We start from the raw sequence: 23,724 nt of genomic DNA on the forward strand, positions 1-23,724 counted from the left end.
ACCAGGCAGTTGGCTTGCTTACACATTTCGAGCATCTGATTTATTTTTGACCATCCTAATAATCACTATATATCCCACAGAGTTATGTATAACATACAGAGTCACTTCTTTTATCTTACTGAAGTATAGTTGGCTTACAGTGTTGTGTTAACTTCTATTGTATAGCAAAGTGATTCATTTATACACATATATTCTTTTCATATCCTTTTCCATTATGGTTCATCACAGGATACTGAATATAGTTCCCTGTGCTATACAGTAGCAGAGTCTCTTCTAACAAAATTCTAGCCTCAGACATCGACAGATCGTGTCTTTTGTACTATAAACACCTGCACTGTTTAATTTGTTCCATTAGATCACAAGTGTTTCACAGAAGAGAAATGGCAATTAAAATCATCGCTTTCATAAGACAATTCATGTTTAAAGAAGCAAAGTGAAAATGAAAAGATCAAATGGATCTATTTGAAATGAGCTGATATGTAACTGTGAGATTCAGTGGTCATCAATCAGAAAAGAGACTGCTGCTTGCCCCTCATTCTAGATTAAGATATGGAATAGCCCAAGTGAGAAGCTACTCAACTCTAAAATGTAAACCATAGGCTGCAATTCCAAGAACCCACCTGGAGGACTTTTGCTTTTAGGTCTCATTTCTTAAATCTCTGTATGCTATCTCAGACACAGACAGGATCAGGAAACATATGACACCTCTCCTGATCATCCTAAACACACTCTCCCACAGCTCTCCAAGTCTGGTGAAAATCTGTCCAACTGTTTTTGGACAGACTCTGTGTTCCTGCAATGGAGTAAAAGACAAACAACAATTTAATATTCGCTAATAAATAATATAACTCCTTGCACTCACTCAACAGAGGTGAGCAAAGAAAAAGGCCTCCATCTTCGTGGAGCTCTTCCACCTCGGGGGACAGTTAACCAGACAAATAAATACACAATTGTCAGCTGTCATAAGTGCTGATAAGATAAAGTATCGGGGACTTCGCTGGAATTACTTAAGGGACTTCATTTGGATGGGAGGTTCAAAGAGATTAGGAAAAATCTTTTAAAAGAATCACATTTAAAATGGAAAATATTTATGAATTAATAGTATTTTTTTAAAAAAGCAGAATATACAGCTATGGATATGATTTGACTATAGTTATATAAAACGGCATGCATAAAGACAAATCTGGAAGAGAAATACAAAATATATTGGTTATGTGAGGGTGGCAATGTTATGGACAGTGTTCACATTTCAAAATTTTTCCTTAATGTTGCTTTATTATTTTTACCATAATTAAGATAAGCACAGACAGAATCTAAAGCCTTAAAGAAGTTTTTGCTTACTCCAAGGCTTGACCAAAAATCCGCGGCTTAGATCTTCATTAAAATAGCAGCATGGCGGAAGAGAGGGCAAACCTTGGAGGCTGAGAGCCCTGGACACCATTAAGGCCCAGGCACTAATGAGCTGCGTGACACTGGACGAGCCACCCTTCCTGGGAGGCTGTTTCATCATCTCTTGAGATGGAACTAATGAGATCTACCTCATAAAGCTGTTGAGCGGATAAAAGAAAAGTGCGTATGTAAAGACCCAAGTCCAAAGCCTAGCACACAGTATGTGTTTAATAAATGTTAATAGACATCATGATCATTACTAGCATATAAATCCAAATGCAAAAGTGGGCTTTGAATCAAAAGTCTCCCAGGCCTAACAGATGACCAAACTAGAGAAATCAGACGACTCGTCAATCATTGTTAAATGACTTCTCTCAGACAACAAGGAAATCAACTAAGTGGCCAGTCACTTTCTCTGAGGCCCCCTATGCTGTACTCTGAGTAAAGGCAAAAAGATGAGTCCAAGAAAAATTTTCCTAAAGAAGAAATGAGCCACACAATTTTGGCAATTTACTGAAAACAATTTAGAACCCCTTTATTAAAAATAAAGCCTCCTCAAACAGTTTCCAGAAACTGAGACTAGAATTCATATAAAAATACGGCAGATTCAAAACAAAATAGCCCTACAAAAATTATACAGCCGGAATTTGCCAAAAGATGATATCACTAAGGCATGCTTTTGGTTTCCAGGATATCTGTGAAAATAAACTAAAAAGACAACAACTCCATTAGTCTACCAAGCATTTTCAAACACAGACTCTGCCCTAAAACTAGAATGCTTCTAACATCAAATATTATGATAGGATAATTTTTCCAACTTAAAACATTAGGTTACAAAAATGCACTCATCCAAACACTCAATAAATCACTGCTTTAAATCATTTAGTTAACTGAGCAAGAAGCAAAACTGTTTTTGTTCATTTGCTTCCGTCAGAATAGAAAACAGTGTCAAAGGAGGAAGAAGGCTTTCACTCTTGCTTTGTTGAATACCTGGATTAGACTGACCACCCTTTAAGATTGTCTTTGTGCGCTTCCAAACCCAAACCAAGCCACACAGAGCAGCTGCTCACTGACCAACTGGTCTGCAGAATTCAATGAATGACAAAAGGTTACCTTAATTCAATAAGATAATCGGCACACATTTACCCACCACCCGGAGTCTAACCATCTGCAAGGCGACAGAGCCAAATGCCTATAAAACAACTGGCAGTATGCAGACATGTCCTCATGTCCCTCATGTCAATGACGTTTCTCTCTTAGCAACAGCTACAAAGAAACTGAACTTTCAGAAAAATTTCAAGATTTCATGATCCAACAACTTGTTAGTAAGTTATTTTGAGTGCCACTGAGATTTCCAGGCCAGATGGGTAATATGTTTTATTCAATTGAGTCTTGTACTGGGATAACAAAATGTGAGACAGACACGATCTGGGTCCTTTCACTGCTCAAGAGGCAAAGCGACCTAGTGGCTTCCAAATAACAGCAGGGACAATGTAGCAGGAAAGAAAAAAATAGAGAGAGAAAGGAAAACAAAAAGATCAAAAACCCAGGAAAACCCCAACGACAAGAGCAATTTCAGAGCAAGAAACCTCTAACTATTTAGACTGCAGAAGCTGACATCTGCCTTTTAGGCCAAGATGCCATTCAGCTAAACATGCATCTGTAGTGATCAAAACTACCAAATAATAATGATGATGATGATGATTCAACACAGAAGGTTTAAAAACAAAGACATAATAGGAGCTATAAACAGCACACAAGTTTCTTTTCTTTCTAACACACTACTCTAAAATCAATGGATACAGCATTTCTCAAAGATTCAAGACGCTTTGAGGTGAGATTCAAGACAATTTGAAGCAATCTAAATCACCCAGAATAGGAAAGCCCTTGTTCCCTTTTCAATTTTCTCTCAGACCTCCTTATTAAGTCAAGAAGAAAGTCTCAGTTTGGTGCTAATATATATTTAACACCTCTCTAACGTTTGCTAAATCTTTGAGAGGCCAGCCTGGGCTCCCAGCAGATAACAGTATACAAATATATTTTTAATTAAAAAAGTTTTAATAATAACTTTCACAACTATCTTCTGTTTATGATATGGAATACATATTTTCCACTTATAGTAATGAAAAGTTTCCTTTTTCAGTAGATCAAAGTAAAGAAAATAAGGCCATTTAACTTTTAACAAGTACTATTCAGTTCAGTTACTTAGTCTTGTCCGACTCTGCAACCCCACAGACAGCGAGTACTGTAATTATATTTATTTTTTCAAATTTACATTTAAAAAAAATTTCAAGCCTATAGAAGAGTATAAGTACAATGAATGCTTGTATGCCCTTCACCTAAACTCACCAATTGTTAAGATTTTGCCTCATGGCTCTATCTACATCTTCTATCTATTTAAACATACACATATGTGTGAAAATGTCAGTTGCTCAGTTGTGTCAGACTCTGCAACCCATGGACTACAGGCCACCAGGCTCCTCTGTTCATGGAATTCTCCAGGCAAGAATACTGAAGTGGGTAGCCATTCCCTTTTCCGGGGGATCTTTACCACCCAGGGATCAAACCCAGGTCTCCTGCATTTGCAGGCAGATTCTTTACTGTCTGAGCCATCTGGGAGCCACACGTACTTTTGTTATGGCTGTTGATGAACCACTTGAAAGTAAGCTGCACCAGCATGACACTTTACCATTAAATACTTGAGAAGGTACTACCTAACTCATAAGGAGATAATCTTAGATGACCAAAATACCATTATCACATGAAGAACATTAACAGTAATGCCTTAATTTCCCCTAAGTGTATGTGTTAGATGCTCAGTCATGTCCGACTCTTTGCTACCCCATTGACTGCAGCCCTCCAGGCTCCTCTAGTCCATGGGATTCTCCAAGCAAGAATACTGGAGTGGGTTGCTATTTCCTTCTCCAGGCAATTTCCCCTAAAATCTGGCCCAAATTCAAATGTACCTAATTATCCCCCAATTTCTGGTACAGAATTCATGCATGGCATTTGGTTGTTACCCCTTTAGAAGGGCAATAAGAAAGAAAATATTAAGAAAATAATTAATAGATGGTATATGAAACTCGCAAAAATTGTAATGGAGACACACTTGGATTGGTAAAACACTGAACCAACCAAACACCTGAGGGGAATAGGGGATAAGTAATCTAAATAATTAATAAAGAAAAAAAAACATAACCTCTGCTATTAAACTAAACTTACACTCACAGAATGCAAAGCTATAAGGAAAACATTTAATACCTACTCTTTTTTGATTAGGCCTTGAAAAAGGACAGTCAAAAGATCACTGTCAGAAGAGAGAGGTATATGCCAAAATGGGCTTCACTAAAAATTTCAAAGCTACAAATAAAATAATTAATTAAAAAATTTTTTTTCAGAGTTTATACATGTCCAAAATAACTAGCTCATCTCTTTTATTGAATAGGCACCAAGTCAGGTGCTCCAATGCATTATCTCATTCAATCATAATCGACGTATCTACAAAAAAATAGACATGCTGATTTCAATTTAGTATAATATTTACATTGTTTTAGTAAAAAATTATTACATTATGGTTTGTTACAACAAAGATGTGGATATACCACACATTACAATTTATTATATCATAGCCTCTAAAACCCAATATTGTGTTATAACACTCTTCCTCAAGCACCCACGTGCATGCATTCCCCCTCTCTCTCACAAACACACACACACAATACTGAATACTGTCCTCCAATACGAGCTTCACAAAAAGGCACCAGGAAATGACTTACTAATAAGAATGCTTCTTTATGGAATAGACATGTTTCGAAAATGTGTGAATGAATTTACTAAGACTGAGAATTTTAAATATGCCAGGGAAATTTGCTGTTAAAATGAATGTCACTCTTTAAACAAATAACACACTATGAACATCTGCAATTCATACTCAGAAAGCAAGAATGGTCAATATTAGAAATTCATCATATTAAAGATCAAAGAAAAATCACTCTCTCCATAAATGCCAAAAAGATATGGAATAAAATAAAAAAATCTATACTTGATAAATTTCTTTATCAACACGATAAACACATAAGACAGTATCATATTTGAGAGATAATGAAGTATTCCCCCAAAACATATCCACTGTCACCAGTACTTTTTAACATCATTAAGGAAGTACTAAAGCTGATAAAAACAGACTATAGAAAAATCTCAGATATAGAAATTAGCAAGGAGGAAATAGAATTTAAATGATCATTATTTGCCAATACAGTATTATTTGACCAGAAAACCCAAGATAGTAACTAAAAACTATTATGAACAAAAAATGAACTCAGTAAGGTGGCTAAGTACAAAATTAATACATAAAAATTAATAGCTATCTTGTTTTTAAAAAATCAAAAACTATCTTGTATTTTTAAAAGAGTCAATTAGAAAGGGTAACAAGTTTCTATTTACAATAGCACCCTAAAAATAGCATATCCAGGAATTAATTTAACAGTAAGTTAAAATGGTTCAGTACACATTGCTCATACTCTATAGTCTACACACTCACATTCACACACAAGACTTTAAATGGATAATAATGGTTATATTACAAAAATATTTATAAACAAAATGTGTTTGGATTTGCTTCAAAATAATTCAGCCGTGGCGGGGCTAGGAACAATGTGTAGGGATGTAAATGAAACCTGAGTAGTCATGAGGAATTATTGTCATGGTAATGGGTGAGCACTGCTCTTGATTTTTCATATGCTTTAAATTTTCCACAATAAAGAAAACCTGAAGTAATAAAACATATTTAAAAATGGAAGTTACATCTGTTCTTTGGTATAAGCTTCAGTATTATTATAAGAATGCCATTCTATACCCTAAAAGCTCCAATAAAATTACAAGAGCTTTTGAGAACTAAACAGCTCATTCTAAAGTATATGTGGAGAACTTCCCTGGCGGTCCTATGGTTAAGAATCTACATTTCCAACGCAGGGGGTGCAGGTTCGATCCCTGGTTGGGGAACTGAGGACCCACAAGCCGTGTGGCACAACCAAAAAGAAAACAAAATAATAATAATAAATAAAGTCTATGTGGAAAAATAAGCACAACTCACCGTGAAAATTCTGAAAAGGAGAATAAGGGAGCACTAGTTAAGAAAGAGAGAAAGAACAAGTGTTGGTCAGAATGTAGAGAAACTGGAACTCTCTAAACATTGCTGGTAGAAATGTAAAATGATGCAGCCACTGTTGAAAGCAACTGGGGAGTTCCTCAAAAAATTAAACACAGTATTATCCTATGACTCAACAATTCCATTCCTAGGTATATATCCAAAAGAAAAGAGAACACAGATTCAAATACTCTTATTCCAGTCTTCAGGGCAGGACTGTTTATACAGTATACAAGAGGTACACCTTAAATTCAAAGGTATAAATAAATAGAAAGGAAAACGATAAACCACAAAAATAACAACCAAACAAAGGTGAAGTGGTTATATTACTATCAGAAAAAAATGTTTTAACATAAAAATTGTTACTGAAAGAAAATAAAGATACTGTATAATGATAAACGGGTCAATATATCAAGAAAATATAACAATTTTAAACATGTAGAGCCTGAAAATACACTAAGTAGTAAGTAAAACTGGTAATAATGAAAGAAGCAGACAATTCAACAGTAACAGTTGGAGTCCTCAATATTATACTTTCAATAATAAAATAATCAAGCAGAAGATCAGCAAGGAAACAGAAGTCTTGACCAGCACTACAAACCAAGCAGGCCTAACAGATAGCTACGGATGTCGTCACACGGCAATAGCGGAATACACACTCCTCTCAAGCGCGTACAGAACATTTTCAGGACATATGTTTTCAGCTCGTATGTTAGGCATAAATATAAAAGGACTGAAATCATATAAACTGTATTCTCTGATCACAATGGAACAAAACAGAAATCTTAATAACAGACGTAAATTTAGGAAATTCACAGTCCAGTATGAACTTTTGGGCAATACTGAATGACAGCGGGATAGTTCAGAATGACAGTGGGATAGTTGGAAAGATCCGAAGGCAGGCTAGGAGACAGTCTGATGGGCGACAGCTCAGGCATGCCCAAGAGGAAATCCACTCGCTTCCAACTGTGGCAGGTTGAAGACAGCAAGGGTCTCTTACAAACACACTGCATGTCATTAAAAACAATAGGTAATTGGGCAAAATACACTCTTTTTTGAACCCTCAGTTTCACGAAATAATCATAAGCAATTAGTGAAATACAGGCTGACATAATAGGGCTAGCTAAGACTCTCTAGAGAGGCACAGAATTTAGACAGCAAATGATTTCAAATGATATGTATTCCATAAGTTTTTGAAAATGGGAATACTGTACCATAGAGGCCACTTGCCTTTTACCTCCTCTGTCCTCCCCTACATTCCAAAGCAAAACTGGAAGACAGTTCCACAGGCTAAATGAGGTTAAGTGAAATAAATGTTACAAAGTTAACTGAACTAAAATTGTCAAAGGTAAAAATGAAGCTGAGTATTAAGAGAGATCTAGCTCTCAGTTCAGTTCAGTTCAGTCGCTCAGTCATGTCCGACTCTTTGCGACCCCATGAATCGCAGCATGCCAGGCCTCCCTATCCTGGGGTTCACTCAGACTCACGTCCATTGAGTCAGTGATGCCATCCAGCCATCTCATCCTCTGTTGCCCCCTTCTCCTCCTGCCCCCAATCCCTCCCAGCATCAGAGTCTTTTCCAATGAGTCAACTCTTCGCATGAGGTGGCCAAAGTACTGGAGCTTCAGCCTTAGCATCATTCCTTCCAAAGAAATCCCAGGGTTGATCTCCTTCAGAATGGACTGGTTGGATCTCCTTGCAGTCCAAGGAACTCTCAAGAGTCTTCTCCAACACCAGGCTGGAACTGAACTGAGCTTTCTGACAGATAAAAAGTTATGATGTGATTTTTTTTTTTAAGGTATCATAAATTAGTGGGGAAAGTAAGAATTTTTTTATATGATCCTGGAACAATGTCAGCTATTAAAAACAACACAACAACAAGAGACCCTTACACCATTTACCAAAATAAAAACTGCACATGATTTTAAGGATTTAAGTATAAAGATAAACAAAAAATTAGAAGGAAAAAACAGTAAATGTCTCTCTGAACTCAGGATGGAGAATTTTCTAAACAAAACAGAACAGGGCTTCCCTAGTGACTCAGGGGTCAAGAATCACCTGCCAGTGCAGGGGACATGGGTTCGATATCTGATCCTGGAAGATCCCACGTGCTGAGGAGTGACCAGGTGCACGTGCCACAACTACTGAGCCTGTGCTCTGGAGCCTGGGAGCCGCAGCTACTGAAGCCCGCCTGCCCTGGGGCCCACGCTCTGCAACAGGAGAAGCCCGTGCACCACAGCCAGACAGCGGCCCCACTCACCGCAGCTAGAGGAAAGCCCACAGAGCAACCAAGACCCAGCACGGCCATAAACAAACAAATCTTTACCTATTTAAAAAACAACAAAAATCACGAAAATTGATAACAGTATACTTCAAGGCACAAGTAAATCGTATTTGCACACTGAATACAAATACTTAGGCAGAAATGATGACCTAATTACACTGAGAGGAGAAGGGCAACGGGAAAGGGAAGGGCGTATGAGAGCTTTATCCTTATCTCCCCTGGCAAGGAGCCAATCGAAAATGTCTAAAACCGAAATTCAAGAAACAGCGTTATAAGAATGCTGTTTAAAAACCAAGAACTCTAACTTCCAGAAGAAATGACTAAATATGGTTGAGGAGTTGAAGATGGTTGCCTCCACGGCACAGGAATGAAGGACGGATAACCACAATACTACAGCTATTAAGCAATGACCACTAAACAAAAACGTGCGAGTCATTTGCAATCACAGAAATACCAAGTAAAGACAGAGATCCACTCTTCCGTCTACCACACTGGCAAGGTAAAAAGTAAGGATGAGGCTGCGACTTTCCTGGTGGTCCAGGGGCTGGGACTCTGAACTCCCAATGCAGGGAGCCGGGGTCTGATCCCTGGTCGGGTAACTAAATCCCACATGCCACAAGTAAGACTCAGTGCAGCCAAATAAATAAATAAATAACGGGTGAAGAAGCAAGTTTGAGCAAGCTCTGAGATTTGGTGATGGAAAGGGAAGCCTGGCGTGCTGCAGTCCATGGGGTCGCAAAGAGTCAGACACGACTGAACCACTGAACTGAAGAAGCAAGTGGATGGATGCCCAAGGACTCTATACTCTGCCCAAGAGTATAAACCGGTACTACCTTTTGAAACATTTTTTACCATATATTTCACAAGTCACAGAAGAACTAATGTGTATGCCCCAGTATTCTCCTCTAATAATCTATCCTATGAGAAGTAATTACCCATGCGTGCACAAATTTTTAGTAGCAGGATTACTTGTAATAGCAAAAAAGTTAGGAACATCTTAAACGTTAAGCAACAAAGACACATGAAATATTACCAGTCTTTTAAGGTCACACTTCAAAGAATTAATACGGGGAAAGGTTCACAACATGTTTTAAATGTAGAAAGCAAGACACAAAATTATACAGCTAACATCTTTTTATTTAAATAGAACAAATACACAGGTAGGGGAAAAAAGACTGGAAGGAAATACAAACTTTTAATGCTAGTTATCTTTGGAGGGAAATTTATGTAGTATTATCATCCCTGAACTTTTCTGTCTTCTCAAAACCTGTACAATAAACACGTGTTACTCTAGAAAATACACTCTTTTTCTTATTATTTAAATAAAAAGAAATGAGGGAAAAAACAACAAAGAAACGGAAATTGTAGCCATTGGTGGCCTGTGTGACTACAGCGAATCTCCAGTAGGAAAGGAGGCCTTCCTTATGAGGTGATGAGGGTATCACTTTTGCTTCAAATGCAGCGAGGCCACGGGCAACTGTGCCTCCCATAGCACTAGACTCTGTTCAGCTGCCCTTTCTAGTGCAGCAAAACTACCCCATGCAGTCTGTGCTTTTATCGTCCCCATTTGCCAGCTGAGAAAACCAAGACAAGGGCTACTTGCCCAGTGGAAAAGTCGGGATTTGAACCAAAGCATTCTGCCCCCAGAGCTTCTTTTTCCTAAGACTTCTTTCTCACATGATCTCTAAGATCTCTTTTAGCAACAGTGGGGGCCCTGTCCAATTAACATATTTAGATTGTTTTCTCAACCACAAAGTAGCGCCTGTTTGCTCATCTATAAAAGAAGAAAGTTAGCCTCAGGCAGTGATTCCTAAACTTTTCCTGCAGGCTGGCTTCCCTCCAGAGATTGTTAAAAACTTCTCATGCCTGCCTCCCACCCAGACACTGTGCGTTAACAGGTGGGATGAAGTCTGGGCATGGAATTTTTAAAAGCTCTTCCAATGATTCAAACGTGCAGCAAAGTTGGGAAACCACTGGTCTAAAGTCAGGTGACCTGCTGAAGGAGGGGAGAGATGACAGGCTTCAGAAAAATACTCATAAAACATGTAAGCCTAACATTCCGTATACAATTTCAGAAGTTCACAACCCCCTAAAAGGAATACTGGGACCTCAACCTAAAAGCCCTGAACTTGGTGACCTCGAAGGCCACCTGCTACCCTAAAATGTTATTCTCCAGTTGAAGAACTACACAATGGTTGTACTACCCTACGGCTTCCCTGGTGGCTCAGACAGTAAAGAATCTGCTTGCAATGCAGGAGACTCCGGTTTGATTCCTGGGTCAGGAAGATTCCCTGGAGAAGTGAATAGCTAGCCACTCCTGTAATCTTGCCTTGAGAATCCCATGGACAAAGGAGCCCGGTGGACTCCAGTCCATGGAGTCACAAAGAGTGAGACACGACTCAGCAACTAACACTTTACTAATTCATAACACAGACAAGGAATGAAAATGATGATTTGAGGGTTTCTCTTCTGAAGCACAAACCCAAAGTCAATTAGTCAATGGCTTCCCTTGGGATGAGTATTTGGGAGAAATGAGGAAAGGACTTGGCAGTATAACCTGACATTAGCACTATCCAAACTGTGCTTAACCAAATGTAAAGATTTCTAGACAAGTGAACAGCTACTGTGAGGAGTGAGGAGAAAGAGGAAGGCCCATTATCAAACCATCTGGAGAAACTATAGGCTAAGCAAGTCAAATTCCAGAATCTCAGGAACTTTAAAACGCAGAACGTTGTTAGCATCCTTATCATCTTAAAGAGTACCATTTCCTTCTACCTCAGGATGTTTCGAAAAAGCTACATCAGATGAGGTCACACTACAAATTTTAAGTCTTTTCAGTGACTCTTATTATAAACACTTAAAAGGCATTTAGAGGTCCAGGTTTATAAGAACTTAATGTGTACTCTTTTCAACACCCTTTCTTTAAAAGAAGTTTTCTTCTAGAGGAAAATATAAGGGAATACAGCATAAGCATTAAGCGTACAGACTGTGGAGCCAAGACGCCAGGACCTGAATCCTGGCTCCACCTCCCCACACAACAGACATGTGACTTTGGGCAAGTCCTTTAACCTCATGTGCTTCAGTCCCCTCCCTCGTAAGAAGGCAAAGAAGTACTACATCACAGGCAAGTACCTAAAGCACTTTAAGTAGTGTCTGACTCACAGTAAGTAGTATATAAACGGCTGCTATTACTCATTCCTGAAGAAAATAAATTCTCCATCACTGTGAAAATGAAGATCACCGCACTGGTCGTTTGAAAAGGTACCGCACAGCTGTATGTCTAGGAATGTTTCAACTGGTTGATCTAACTACAATTTGAATACAGCTTATACTATGTAAGTTTTATAGCACTTAGTACAGAGCTTTATATGTTATAAGAATTCAATAGGTATCTGCTGGTTCCATCCAAATAAGTGAGAAGACTGGAAGGTGTGAAGTGGCTGTACTCCAAGTTGTATGCCAGGTTGAAACACTAGCTCTGACACCTCCTGTGTCCTCTTGGGCAAGGTAACATCTCTGGACTGTTTCTTCATCTGTAAAATTCCATCAATAACAGTATTTATCTCTCAGGGTTCATGTAAAGTTATTTTGTATATATTAAATACTTAGAAATTTACCTGGTACATAGTAAGTACTGAGTATCAATATTTCACACTAATATCTTCTTGCATGTTTTCTGTACAGCCTTCAAATCTGAGCTGTTTATTATGCTATTTTACAAGGTACAAGTACCAAGTTTTAACCACATTCTTTTGCTTTTGTTGTGTATCACAGACAGAACTTGGAACTGAAATAGTCACAGGCACAAACAACGTATTTTAGGAGAGTCAAGGCACTTAACTGCAAGGTACACGGTGACGTTCTACTATGTCAGATTGTAAAACAAACAACCTAGAAAGTGGTGGTCTTGATGATAACTATTTATTTCATTTTGCTCTGAAATTTTTAGCAGCTGGAAAAATACATGTAATTTGCCCCTGATCAATGTTCTGCAAACTGCCTATAGCTTGTGTTCCTACCGTAACAAGATTTATTGCTAACCAACATGCTATGCTAAATTGAAATCAAGACATTACACAATTTTCCAATAAAGAGATGATTTTATATAAGTTGGTATAAATGTTCTGTGAGGAAGTACTTGTTGGCATCTTGTTGTATTTCAGTAGTTGGTGGAAAGTAAGTTGGAAGGGAGGTTTACAGAGGGTCAGAGCTCATCAGATGAGAAGATTATCTTTTTTTATCAGCTCTAGAAAGCACATTTACAGGCGGATAACAAACAGTTTTTCTTTAACAACTGAAAAGGTCAGCATTACCAATGCATGCCAACTAATTGCAGCTACTGCAGAAGATTCTACTAAAGCACTATGGAATGAAAGGAAATGAGGGCTCAATGCCTTTGTCAATCTTGATGTGATTTTTTTTCCTCCTCAGTTTTTACTAAGAACTGAAAGAACATAATAGACATTCACCTGAATATTTTTCTTTTTTTCCCCCAACTTTATTGAGGTATAATTGACATATAACATTGTGACCAAGATATTATTTTTTCTTAAATAAATCAGTTTCTTTACTGGCCTATTTAAGACTTCTCTAACTGAGGATTCAGATTTAAATAATAGACATAAAACTCTTCAAAATATCACCAAAGAGTCTCTCACATTAAGTTGTCATATATTTTCCTGTACTCTGTGAGTATTTAAATGAAACAGCCTTATCTACAACTTTAAATGTACTCTGTTAGAAAATATTTTGGATATCTAGACTCCTATCGGTAAAAACTCTCAAGCTATTACTGCCAAACCCATTCTTCAGTTCTTGGACTCAGAAGTAAAGAAACATTAAGTGGAAGTGGGGGCCAGCCCCTGGTTCCTGCCCTCATGGAAATGATTCAGGATGTACCATCAGACCTAGAACTCAAGCTGTCTGACTCCCAGCCTTCACTCTTTTCTAAGCAGACTTAAACCATGTTATTACACTACAGCACCAAACTCTTCACACAGCACCAAACTCTTCAAAGATTAGCAACCTCTAACGTAAAAGTTGATTTAAATGAGGTTATTGAAACCACTGTGCGGCAGGCAGAATAATGCCACCCCCCTCCCAAGAGCCATTTCCTAATGCCAAGAACTTGTCAATCTGTCACTTTACATGGCAAAATGACCTTTATGGCTGTGATTAAGTTAAAGACTTTGAGATGGGGAGATTATCCTGGATTATTCAAGTAGCCCCAATCTAACCACATGAGTCCTTGAAAAGCTGCCCAGGCTGCTGGTCGAGGACAGATGTGACTATGGTAAAATGGTGAGAGTGCTGAGATGTTGCTGACGCTGAAGCTGAAGGGAGAGGCCATCAGTCAGGAAAGGCAAGCAGCCTGTAGAAGTGGGGAATGGTGAAGGAACAGAGTCTCCCCCAGAGCCCCAAGAAAGGAACACAGAACTCCTGACACCTTGACCTCAATCCTATGGGACTCATGTTAGGCTTCCAACCAAGAGAACTGTAAGACAATAAATTTGCAGTGTCTCAAGCTACTAAATTCGTGGTGATCTGTCACAGCAAGTAACAGAAAACTAATATACACTGGATGAAAGGTTATTCACATGGTCTCAGAGTATCATGAGATACTGTACAAATTACTTATTCACTACAAAAGGAAAAAGGTGCCTTGGTAAAGAGAGGTCTAACAGACACCACCTTAAGCAACTAATCAAATAAGCACTGCCAGTAATAAGACCACCTTAAAGGATGTGACCAGAAAAAGGAAATACACAACATGACCCACGTAGAATTCTTCGCAAAAATATTGACGCTGAACTTAATCATAAGGACATAATCAGATTAATTAACCGTAACTGTGGGACATCCTACAAAAATAACTGGGCGAAACTGTTGAAAAATGTCACTCACAGGAGAAGTAAAAAAAGATGGAAAACGGGTCCCTATTAAAGGAGACATGATAACCAAGTGTGATGCAAGATGCTTAACTGGATTCCAACTCAAAAACAAAAGCTATAAACGACACTTTGGGGCCATCTGAAACAATACATGGGGTCGCAAAGAGTCGGATACAACTGAGCAACTGAACAGAACTGAACTGAAGCTACGACTGTCTATTAAATGTAATACTCTCCTTTCACTGTTGAATTTCTACATGAGATAATACCATTGTGGTTACACTGGAGAATGTTCCTTGATATATAATTGTTCTTATAATTTAACATCATGTTTGCTGTTATTTTCAAACGGTTCAGCCATAAGTATGAATATGTGTATACACACATACACACACAAATGGGGAAAGAGAGAAGGGGCAAATGTGGGACAATGTTAACAAGTGGTGAGTCCAGAGGAAAGAAATACAGCACTTATTGTATTACTCTTTCAACTTATCTGCAGTATTGCAATTTCATAAATTACAAAGTTAAGGGGGAGACGTCTTCCTGGCTCCCACTGAGTGTGAGTGCATGTGTGCTCAGGTGTGTCCTTACTCTCTGTGACCCCACAGACTGTAGCCCGCCAAGCTCCTCTGCCCATGGGATTCTCCAGGCACAATACTGGAGTGGGTTGCCACTTCCTCCTCCAGGGGACCTTCCTGCCCCAGGGACTGAACTGGGTCTCTTGCTTCTCCCAACTTGGCAGGCAGGTTCTTTATCGTTGCGCGACATGAGAAGCAGCAGGCTGCCTACACTGCCTACCTTTCCCAGCCTCCTTGTGCCTGGCCAGCATTGTAGCTGGAACAGCTCATATTCTTCAAACTGCCGGCTCTTCCACTAGCAGATTTTGCATTCTGCATTCTGCTGCTTCACTCACATCCCAAGGCTCAACAGCTGCAGTTGGATTTCGATATAAGGTAGAAGCTCCTACATGGTATTAAAATACCAGTTTGGGAAACAAGTTGACCAAATACCAAACTGGAATCATCACTGCATGTCCTTAAAACCGGATTTTAGTTTGTGAATTCTTTGCTTCTCTTACTATCGTTTCTCTTGCCCAGTATAACCCTTACTCTCCTTTTCTTGAAATTCATCATTCTCATTTATGATCCGAGACGGTCACAAGCATGGCAGTCAACCATGGACAAAACTCAGGACTGGTGACATCAGAAAGTACTACAGACACATTCAAGTGTTGCCTCTGGCTCGCAGCCCACATCACTGTGAGTATCATAGACAGCCCAGACCAAGGATCACCTCCTTCCTACAGGCCTCATTGCTTTCCATATGGCAGCTTACCGACATCAAAGAAGATGGAAGACATTATCTAAATTTACCAGGCTAGTCCCATTCCATCCCTTGAACTGTGGAAGAGTCACTGATGTCTCAATTACCAATTCTGCAATACCTTTTTCTGCATGCTAAGATTCTGTAATGCTAAAATAGCAGAGCGGGGGAGGGTGTACTGGACTAACAGATGGAGGATTAAGAACAGAAGACCTCCCTGACGGGAGGAACAAGAGCTAAAATGTTTGTACACCTACTATAACAGCACAGAGGAACAAAAATTGAACTTGTAAATAAAATTAAGTTGCTCTTCTGAAACGCCTGTCTAACTACAGACAGGAAAAGGCCCAGCATGGTTTCTATGTATGCTTATGCTGTTTTTAATAGAAAGGACACAATCAAGCCAAAACAAACATCTGTTAACCAGCTAAGTTTGTTAATGAAACAAAATTGCAGCTGGTTTTATCAAAGATCAAAAGTGAAGCAAATTACAGAAAGGATGTATGAACAAAGCTGGTTTCTAAAAAATAATAGCTAAAGAGTTCTAAACCCACTTGTCAAATTAACACAAATCCTTCCTGGATTTTGCTTACGCCACTGATTAGTATTTATTTTGTATCTTTGAAGAAAACCAGCCTCACAGTTTAATATCATTCCCTCTAAAATTTTGCCTGTCTGGTCCAGTTTGCAGTTTTCAATATACTATATTTCACCAAAGAAAAAAAAGTTACACTCTAATTAATACTGTTAATTAAAAGGTTCGCTTATAAAAGGAAAAACAACAGTATACTGTCTGCAACTCCTAGAGACTTCTGTGGGAAAGCAGTCTAGTCCAAAGTATAAGCCTGATAACAGTGACTAGCATTTCACAAGGCTCACTGCGAGGCCTCCTCCTTTTACTTATATAAACTCCCCATCACTACCTGAAGACAGTGAGATAAGGGAACCCACACACAAACAAAAACTCATGGCCCTGCTAACTCCAAATGTCACAAATTACATGCATGACTCATTTGCGAACTTTAATTCAGTGAGCTAATTGATGTTTCGGAGAAGGCAATGGCAACCCACTCCAGTAATTGATGTTTATGTACTTAGAAACATTAATAGATTGGAGAAATCAAAGTACTTAAGTATGCTGATTCACATTTGAAATGCTGGTGTAACCAGAGAAGAACTATTAAACTGTAGTTTCATTAAACTGTAGTTTAATGTATAGGCCAGAAAAATTAAGTTTATACGTTTATAAACAATACCCGAAGTCATGAATTTTCCAATCAAAATTTGCTATTGCAGTGATAAAACAATCACATGTATTCTTTTTATATTACCATGTACAAAGATAAAATACACAAAAAGAATGTAAACTTTTGTTCTGAGATACATTAAAATGTACTATTTATTAAATAAAGTTTGAAAGGAAAGGATGAATAAAAATCTCTGCCATCCAAGATACAGTCAGAATAAATCAGCAAACAGCACTTAACTGTTAAACAACATCAAAGCTATAAAAATCTAGATTTTTCTTAGCACTGAAAGAAATATAGCTGTTATAACCTAAATAGGTATAAGGAATACAATAGTAAATTCCTGAAAGCTGCTCAAAACATCCAAAATTAGTCAAGAAACTACAAAACTACACCCTTAGCATCCTCAATGCTTGAAAGAAAATATCATTAGGAAATCAAGGTCAGGAAAAGGCAGCTACAATATCAAACATATCTAGGACCCAAAGAGTTAAAAGGAGTATTTCACACTCATTTTAAGAGTCCAGAATCCTCTAAGGTTTATATTTTACCTGAAATGTATTTCATTAGAAGTGTACACAAGTCCCACCTAAATATAAGCTCAAAAGTGGAACATACTGTCACTCCTGTGAGTGCGAGAAAGACGCACGTGTTCTTCATTCCGTGCTCCCCTTGACCTAACTAACTAGTCTCCGACAATTCCTGGGCTCTCAGCATCACCTCAGTAACTAGTACTATCTGCTCACAAAAGCAGCTCATGTTATTCAAGAACTTCTGAAGCTTAATCACAGGAATAACATAACAATCCTTTTCCCTCCCTGACCCTGGAAAAGCACCTAGTATGGATTCACCTAGTCGTTCACATGACAGAGCAGCTTTCTGTCTGACTTCAGTCATTCTAAAACTGACCTTGATCCATACCAACTCCAATATTCAGGTGACGTGTAAGAGTACATTTTGGTGTATTCAGGGCTTTTTCCAACTTTCAGTTGAATGCACACAGCTAAGCACTCTGAGAAATGTGCCATCTGCAATACAAAGGACACCAATTCAAAGGAGGACTGAGCAGGACAACAGAGAGGACGTTTGGACTCCATAATTAGCAGATAAAAGATACACACATTTCTGTCAAAAAGATCCAGAGTTGTCTGCAGCCATGGACAATTCTACAGCTGAGAAACTTCTGGAAGCCTGCCACATCAAAGAACAATATGGACTAGTGAATGGTCCTTCACAGAGTACAGGCAATTGAGAAAAATCCCAGAAAGGGAGGAGGAGGGCAGGGAGAAAACTGAAGAAAAGAAAAAATTAAGTTATTTAAATTATGGCATTTACACAATACAGGAAATTGATGTAGGATATCCATTAACCTTTTGTTTATGAAAACTCAAAAAAAAAGGAAATAGATCTAATATGGAGTCAGATTTGCTCTTCCCTACCACACTTCCTTTAAAAAAAAATCCTTCTATTTAAGGAACTATTTCATAGTAATAAACAATAACCATAAATAAAACAGCTTCCTAAAAGGAGTGAGGGACAAACAGAATAAACAGCTGAATAGGCCAAGAGCACAAAAAGTGATTTTTTAATATAGTTTTATCTCTCAGCCCCATTTCTGATCATCTGTGCTCCTTCTGAAACTCATTTTTTTTTTTTTTTCTTTTTGACAGTATCACTGGTGTGGTAATTATGTTTGAAGCTTTTTCATAGTATTATAATACAGGTATTTCATTTCTTCAAGAAAAAAACATCAAAAGCCCTACCTGATATTAGAAGTGTCTCCCTTTCCAACCACAGCTGCCAAAAATGAGAGCTCCTATTATAATAATATGTACTGCACTAGAAACATACCAAGATTTGACACTTAATAAATTTTAGGAAGATATTACCAATAAAGTGAAATACCGAGGAATTTGTTTAAAACTGAAACAAACTGATTTTATAAAAATGCTAAAGCCCAAATGTTCAAATAGAATCTTAATGCTACAAAATGGATACTGATAACTAAAGTCTCTCTTAGAATATTTGACTTTTCCAAAGTCCTCATAATCTGACCTAATTGAGCTTTACCATTTTTAATGAGAAACTCTAACACTATCCTTTAGGAGTTCCCTCATCAAGTCAAAGATAAACTTTTATCTTCAGTGGTTTAATTCGTTTCCATATCACCTCACCAAAGAGAGCTTTCTTAAATAAATACAAAGAAGTTATGCTAAGGAGCCAGTATGGTAATATCCAGTTTGAATTCTAGACTATCAGAAGATGTGCAATTACATGTTAGAAAGGAAGGAGCCCTTCTATTTTAACTCGCATTGTATTCCTCCTAGCAGTCATGCGTAGGAATGATGATGATGTTAAATCTAATTAGACACAGATTTACTATTTTCCCTACTGCTTTCCCATACTGCTAATATTATAAATAGTACCTGCTTTAAAAACTGTAATAAGCTCATTGCAGCTGCCAAATTTAAAATGCCAAAAATCTACTGGTTGGGGGGAAAACTGCTTCAAAGCATTTGAGGACTTGAAAGAGATACTTGTATTGCTAATGAAAAGCCCCACCTGTTGCCCAGTATACAGCCCAGTGGTAAAGAGGTCTAGAGTCAGACTGTCTCAGAATCTTGGCTTCACTGTTCACCAGCTCTGTAAGTGACCTTGGATAAACTGCTTAGGTTTTGAGCCTCCGTTTTTCATCTATAAAAGGATAATAATCTATGGCCCTCACAGTTATTGTGATAATGAGACAATAAACGTAAAGCACTTGGAAGAGTGCCAGCGTTTAACAAGAAATGTTATCACTTTCACTCTTTTTATTTTCTTTTTTACCATTAAGTGAAACTGCTCAACAAAAGTAACTAGAGTACCAGCTTCTTAAAAGATACTGGTCAGCTAAATTGTGACTGAATGACTTCATCTCTGTACAGCGGCCATTTATATCATAAATGTCCTCCCGCAGTGTGAATTCTTCAGACTTCTAGCACAAGAACAATGATAATCTGCCTTTCAAATATATTAGAGCAAGTCCTATATACATGAAGCTATAGTAGAACTAGTTAACATACAGATCCAAGTTCAACAGCTGAAGCAAAAACAATGGAAAGGTAACAATTAGTGTATACACACACACACACACACACACACATACATATATATAGGTTTTTGTATAACAAACTTAAAAATATTTTCTACAGTATAAAAATGTTCACATTGGCTCTTTGACATTTTGGATCCCTTTGAGAATCTGATAAAAATTACAGACCCTGACCCTAGGAAAACATGTGGATACAAACGACTGTTCTATTTAAGAGGATTTGTTAGCCAACCTACCCCAAACTCATTCATGGACCCAGGATAAGAATTTCTATTACACTGACTTCGAAAGTTTACAGGGTTTTAAACTATTTACCCCTTGTAATCTCAAAGGGCAATATATTCTAATGTAGTTCTCATTACATTTTTCAAGGAAAAATGCCATTGTAATATACAATGGAAGCAATACAGCACATTCTGGCCAAAGTGACTTGATCTGATTTTCATTTATGTTTATTCGTCCTCTTTTAAGAATTCGATTATGATTACTCAATACAATTCCCAAATTTCATCAAATAAAAATTACAGGACACATTTTCTCAGCATTCCTTGTTATAGGATGATGCTAACTGGACAATTTAAAGAATAGCATCACAGAAAGAGCAGGAACAATTTGCATGCTAAGCAATAAATCACTCTGTTCTCAATTCTAGACACCTCCGGACAGGAGTCTTCCCTTAGACTAAAAATACTTTTGTGTAGATGCTGTATGAAAAAAATATGATAAGAATGGCAAAAATAACGATGAGCAAGGTTAAAGAGAAGGAGAGGAAAGGGACTGTGGAAAATCTATAATGATTTCTCTACCACAAGTTAAGATATTCCCCTGGATCACAAAATTATTAAAACATGCTATTAAATTGCCTAAAGCTGCCTGAATTAGTCCATGTACCTGATAATTATAAAGCTTTAATATATTAATGCCTTAGAGTAATGCATATATTTTTAAAACAAAGACATCCAAAACCATCAAGAAATGGCTCTACATTCCCTTAAGGAATTTCCTTATGGCGTAAGCTTTTATAAAAATATTTAATGAGAAACAGAAATGCTCAATGTGGCTGTGTCAGAAACAGAAATTAGGATTTAAGTCACCCGCTGTATTTTCTTGAAACAAATGTTATTAAAAAGAAAATTTCAAAGGTTTACTTATTTCTTTCTTTATGCCCACATTCTCTCACAAAGAACTGGGGATTGGTTACACAAACACAAATACCACCCAAGGATAAAATAAATGTTGAGGAAAATTAATAAAATAGAAATACAGTTAAAAAATAAATGCTAGGGTTTAGATTAGTCCATGGAAAAGCAAATCACCTGGTCCCACTTAGTTTGCAAGGATGAGCCTCTATCAGCTTAATGCAGTGAGGGAAGCAGGGGCTATCTCAAGGGCAACAATATCCCAAGAGGAAAAACAAGTCCTCAGGAGCACAGCTTTTCCTGACACTGCTTCTAGCACTTCTGAAAATGCAGTTCGCTCATACAACAACCACCCTGTCTATCAACAATGGCTAACAGTTTACAAGATGTAAAGTTATTAATAACTGGCATCAATACATCCACTCCCTCAAGGGATAGACAGATAAACTGGAGGGCTGAAATCATTATAAACAATTTGTTGCTGCTCTATTTTGGGTTTAGTTTGGGTGGTAACTTCAATAGCTTTGAAATAAAACAAAGGATAACCCTACATAACCAAAGACTTTAAGTTGCAGCAGTAACTTTAGGAGAAATCTGCCATAAATGTATAACTATTCTAGAAATAACAGAAAGCCCAGAGAAACCAAAGATTATAAGAAAGATACAGACGAGACAAAATAAACATTCACATTCACCAGATGAGAAAAGTGAACAAGTAATAAATGACTTTAAATTGAAACAGGCAGGATTTAGGTCATATACTGTAACACTTCCAGTAATGCACAAGCTATCAGTATTAAAATAATTAGTCTTAAGATTCTTCTTCTCGGAAACAACAATAAAGAGGAAGATAAATCAATTATACCTCATAAAGCTAAAAAAAAATAAGTAATAATTTTAAAAGAGAAAAGCATGCAATGGCTTTTCTTGGATTTTTGAAATAAATATATGATCCTGCCTTGAGTAAAGAGTGAAGTTATCTATCCTGGGCCCTTCAAGTACCCACGGATTAGCAATTAGAGTTTAAAAAACAAATCACATAATCATCACATTAAATTCTTATTCAACCAATGAGGAAGCCCTCAACACATTGTAGAACAATAGAGAGCAATTTGTATTGTAAAATAATATATATCTCTTAAAATATAAAAGACTGCTCAGAGGCAAAACATTTTGATTTTATCAAACTTAACTTGCGTCTGTGTAAAACTTAACTGAAACCATACAAGTCAAATGGGCAATACTTAGAAAGTACTGACACTTCTGTCTGCACTTACCTGATCTTTCTCGTGGGGTAGAAGGCTGACAGGTGGGAGTGAAGATGGGAAAGCACTGGGGTACTTGGGAGCCCCTTTGCCATCTAAGCCTCCGTAATTGACCCTGTACTGCGGTCCGTCTTTCAGTAACCTCCCATTGTTCACTGCGCGTTTGGCCCCCAGTCGCAGCCGCTGCTGAAAGGCTGGGTTGGTGGTGGTGCTTGTGAGATCAGTTTGACTTCTGAGATACTTCTCAATGTTCTTCAGGGAGGAGCCATTTGGCTCCTCCAGTCCTTCAATTGCTCTCCTTAGAAGTTTATTCCAATCCACGTTGCGCAGATCATTGCATGATCCTCTCGACCCCTTGGCTGACTTAGGGAAAGTGCCTGGTTTAACTGATGAGAAGCGCCCAGGGTTGTCTGGGTCCTTGTAGGAGGCAAGGCCTTTGTTGGTGACTTTGAGAACTGAGCCATCCTGAACACTGAGTTCCAGCTGCTCAGAGACAGTCTTCTTATCCAACCCATGGGAAGTGCTGACGGCATGGCAGATTCTCTCTTCGGAGGGCCTTTGCTTTTGCTTCTTTATTTTCTGTATAGCTTCAAGAATCCACTCTGTATAAAGTGGGTTTGCAAGTTTTACCATGGTTGACAAATGACTTCAGTACAAAAGTTACCCATAGAGGTTCTCCTTGTATTTAACAGAACTTGCACATTTAAAAGTCACTTACAATTCAACAAATGGGCCGACTATTCCAGACCATATTAAGCAACATCTCACAAATATCCATCCTTTAGAGATTAAAAAGAGGATGAACAGGCAAAGTTGATAGTTGTCTTATTTGACCAACAGGAAAAACTGCATTCGGGTGAAGAGCATCTTTAACCAGGAAATCAAGACCTTAAAAGATAAAAAAGAAGGAAAAACTCTTAATAATGAAACTTCTAAAAATAAAGTA

General features: G+C 37.8%; 1 protein-coding gene across 6 annotated transcripts in view; it reads right to left on the reverse strand.

Moving 5' to 3' along the window:
- The window catches only part of KAT6B (lysine acetyltransferase 6B), a 167,264-nt gene extending 143,853 nt beyond the window's left edge, over positions 1-23,411 (reverse strand). For all 6 annotated transcript variants that reach the window (XM_068981772.1, XM_068981771.1, XM_068981770.1 and 3 more), the window contains exon 1: positions 22,791-23,411. In XM_068981772.1, coding sequence (XP_068837873.1) covers positions 22,791-23,411 — 621 coding nt within the window. The remainder of the gene's footprint in view (positions 1-22,790) is intronic.
- Positions 23,412-23,724: the final 313 nt, after the last annotated feature.

The sequence above is a fragment of the Capricornis sumatraensis genome, chromosome 10, assembly GCF_032405125.1.
Source record: "Capricornis sumatraensis isolate serow.1 chromosome 10, serow.2, whole genome shotgun sequence".
Lineage (NCBI taxonomy): Eukaryota > Metazoa > Chordata > Mammalia > Artiodactyla > Bovidae > Capricornis > Capricornis sumatraensis.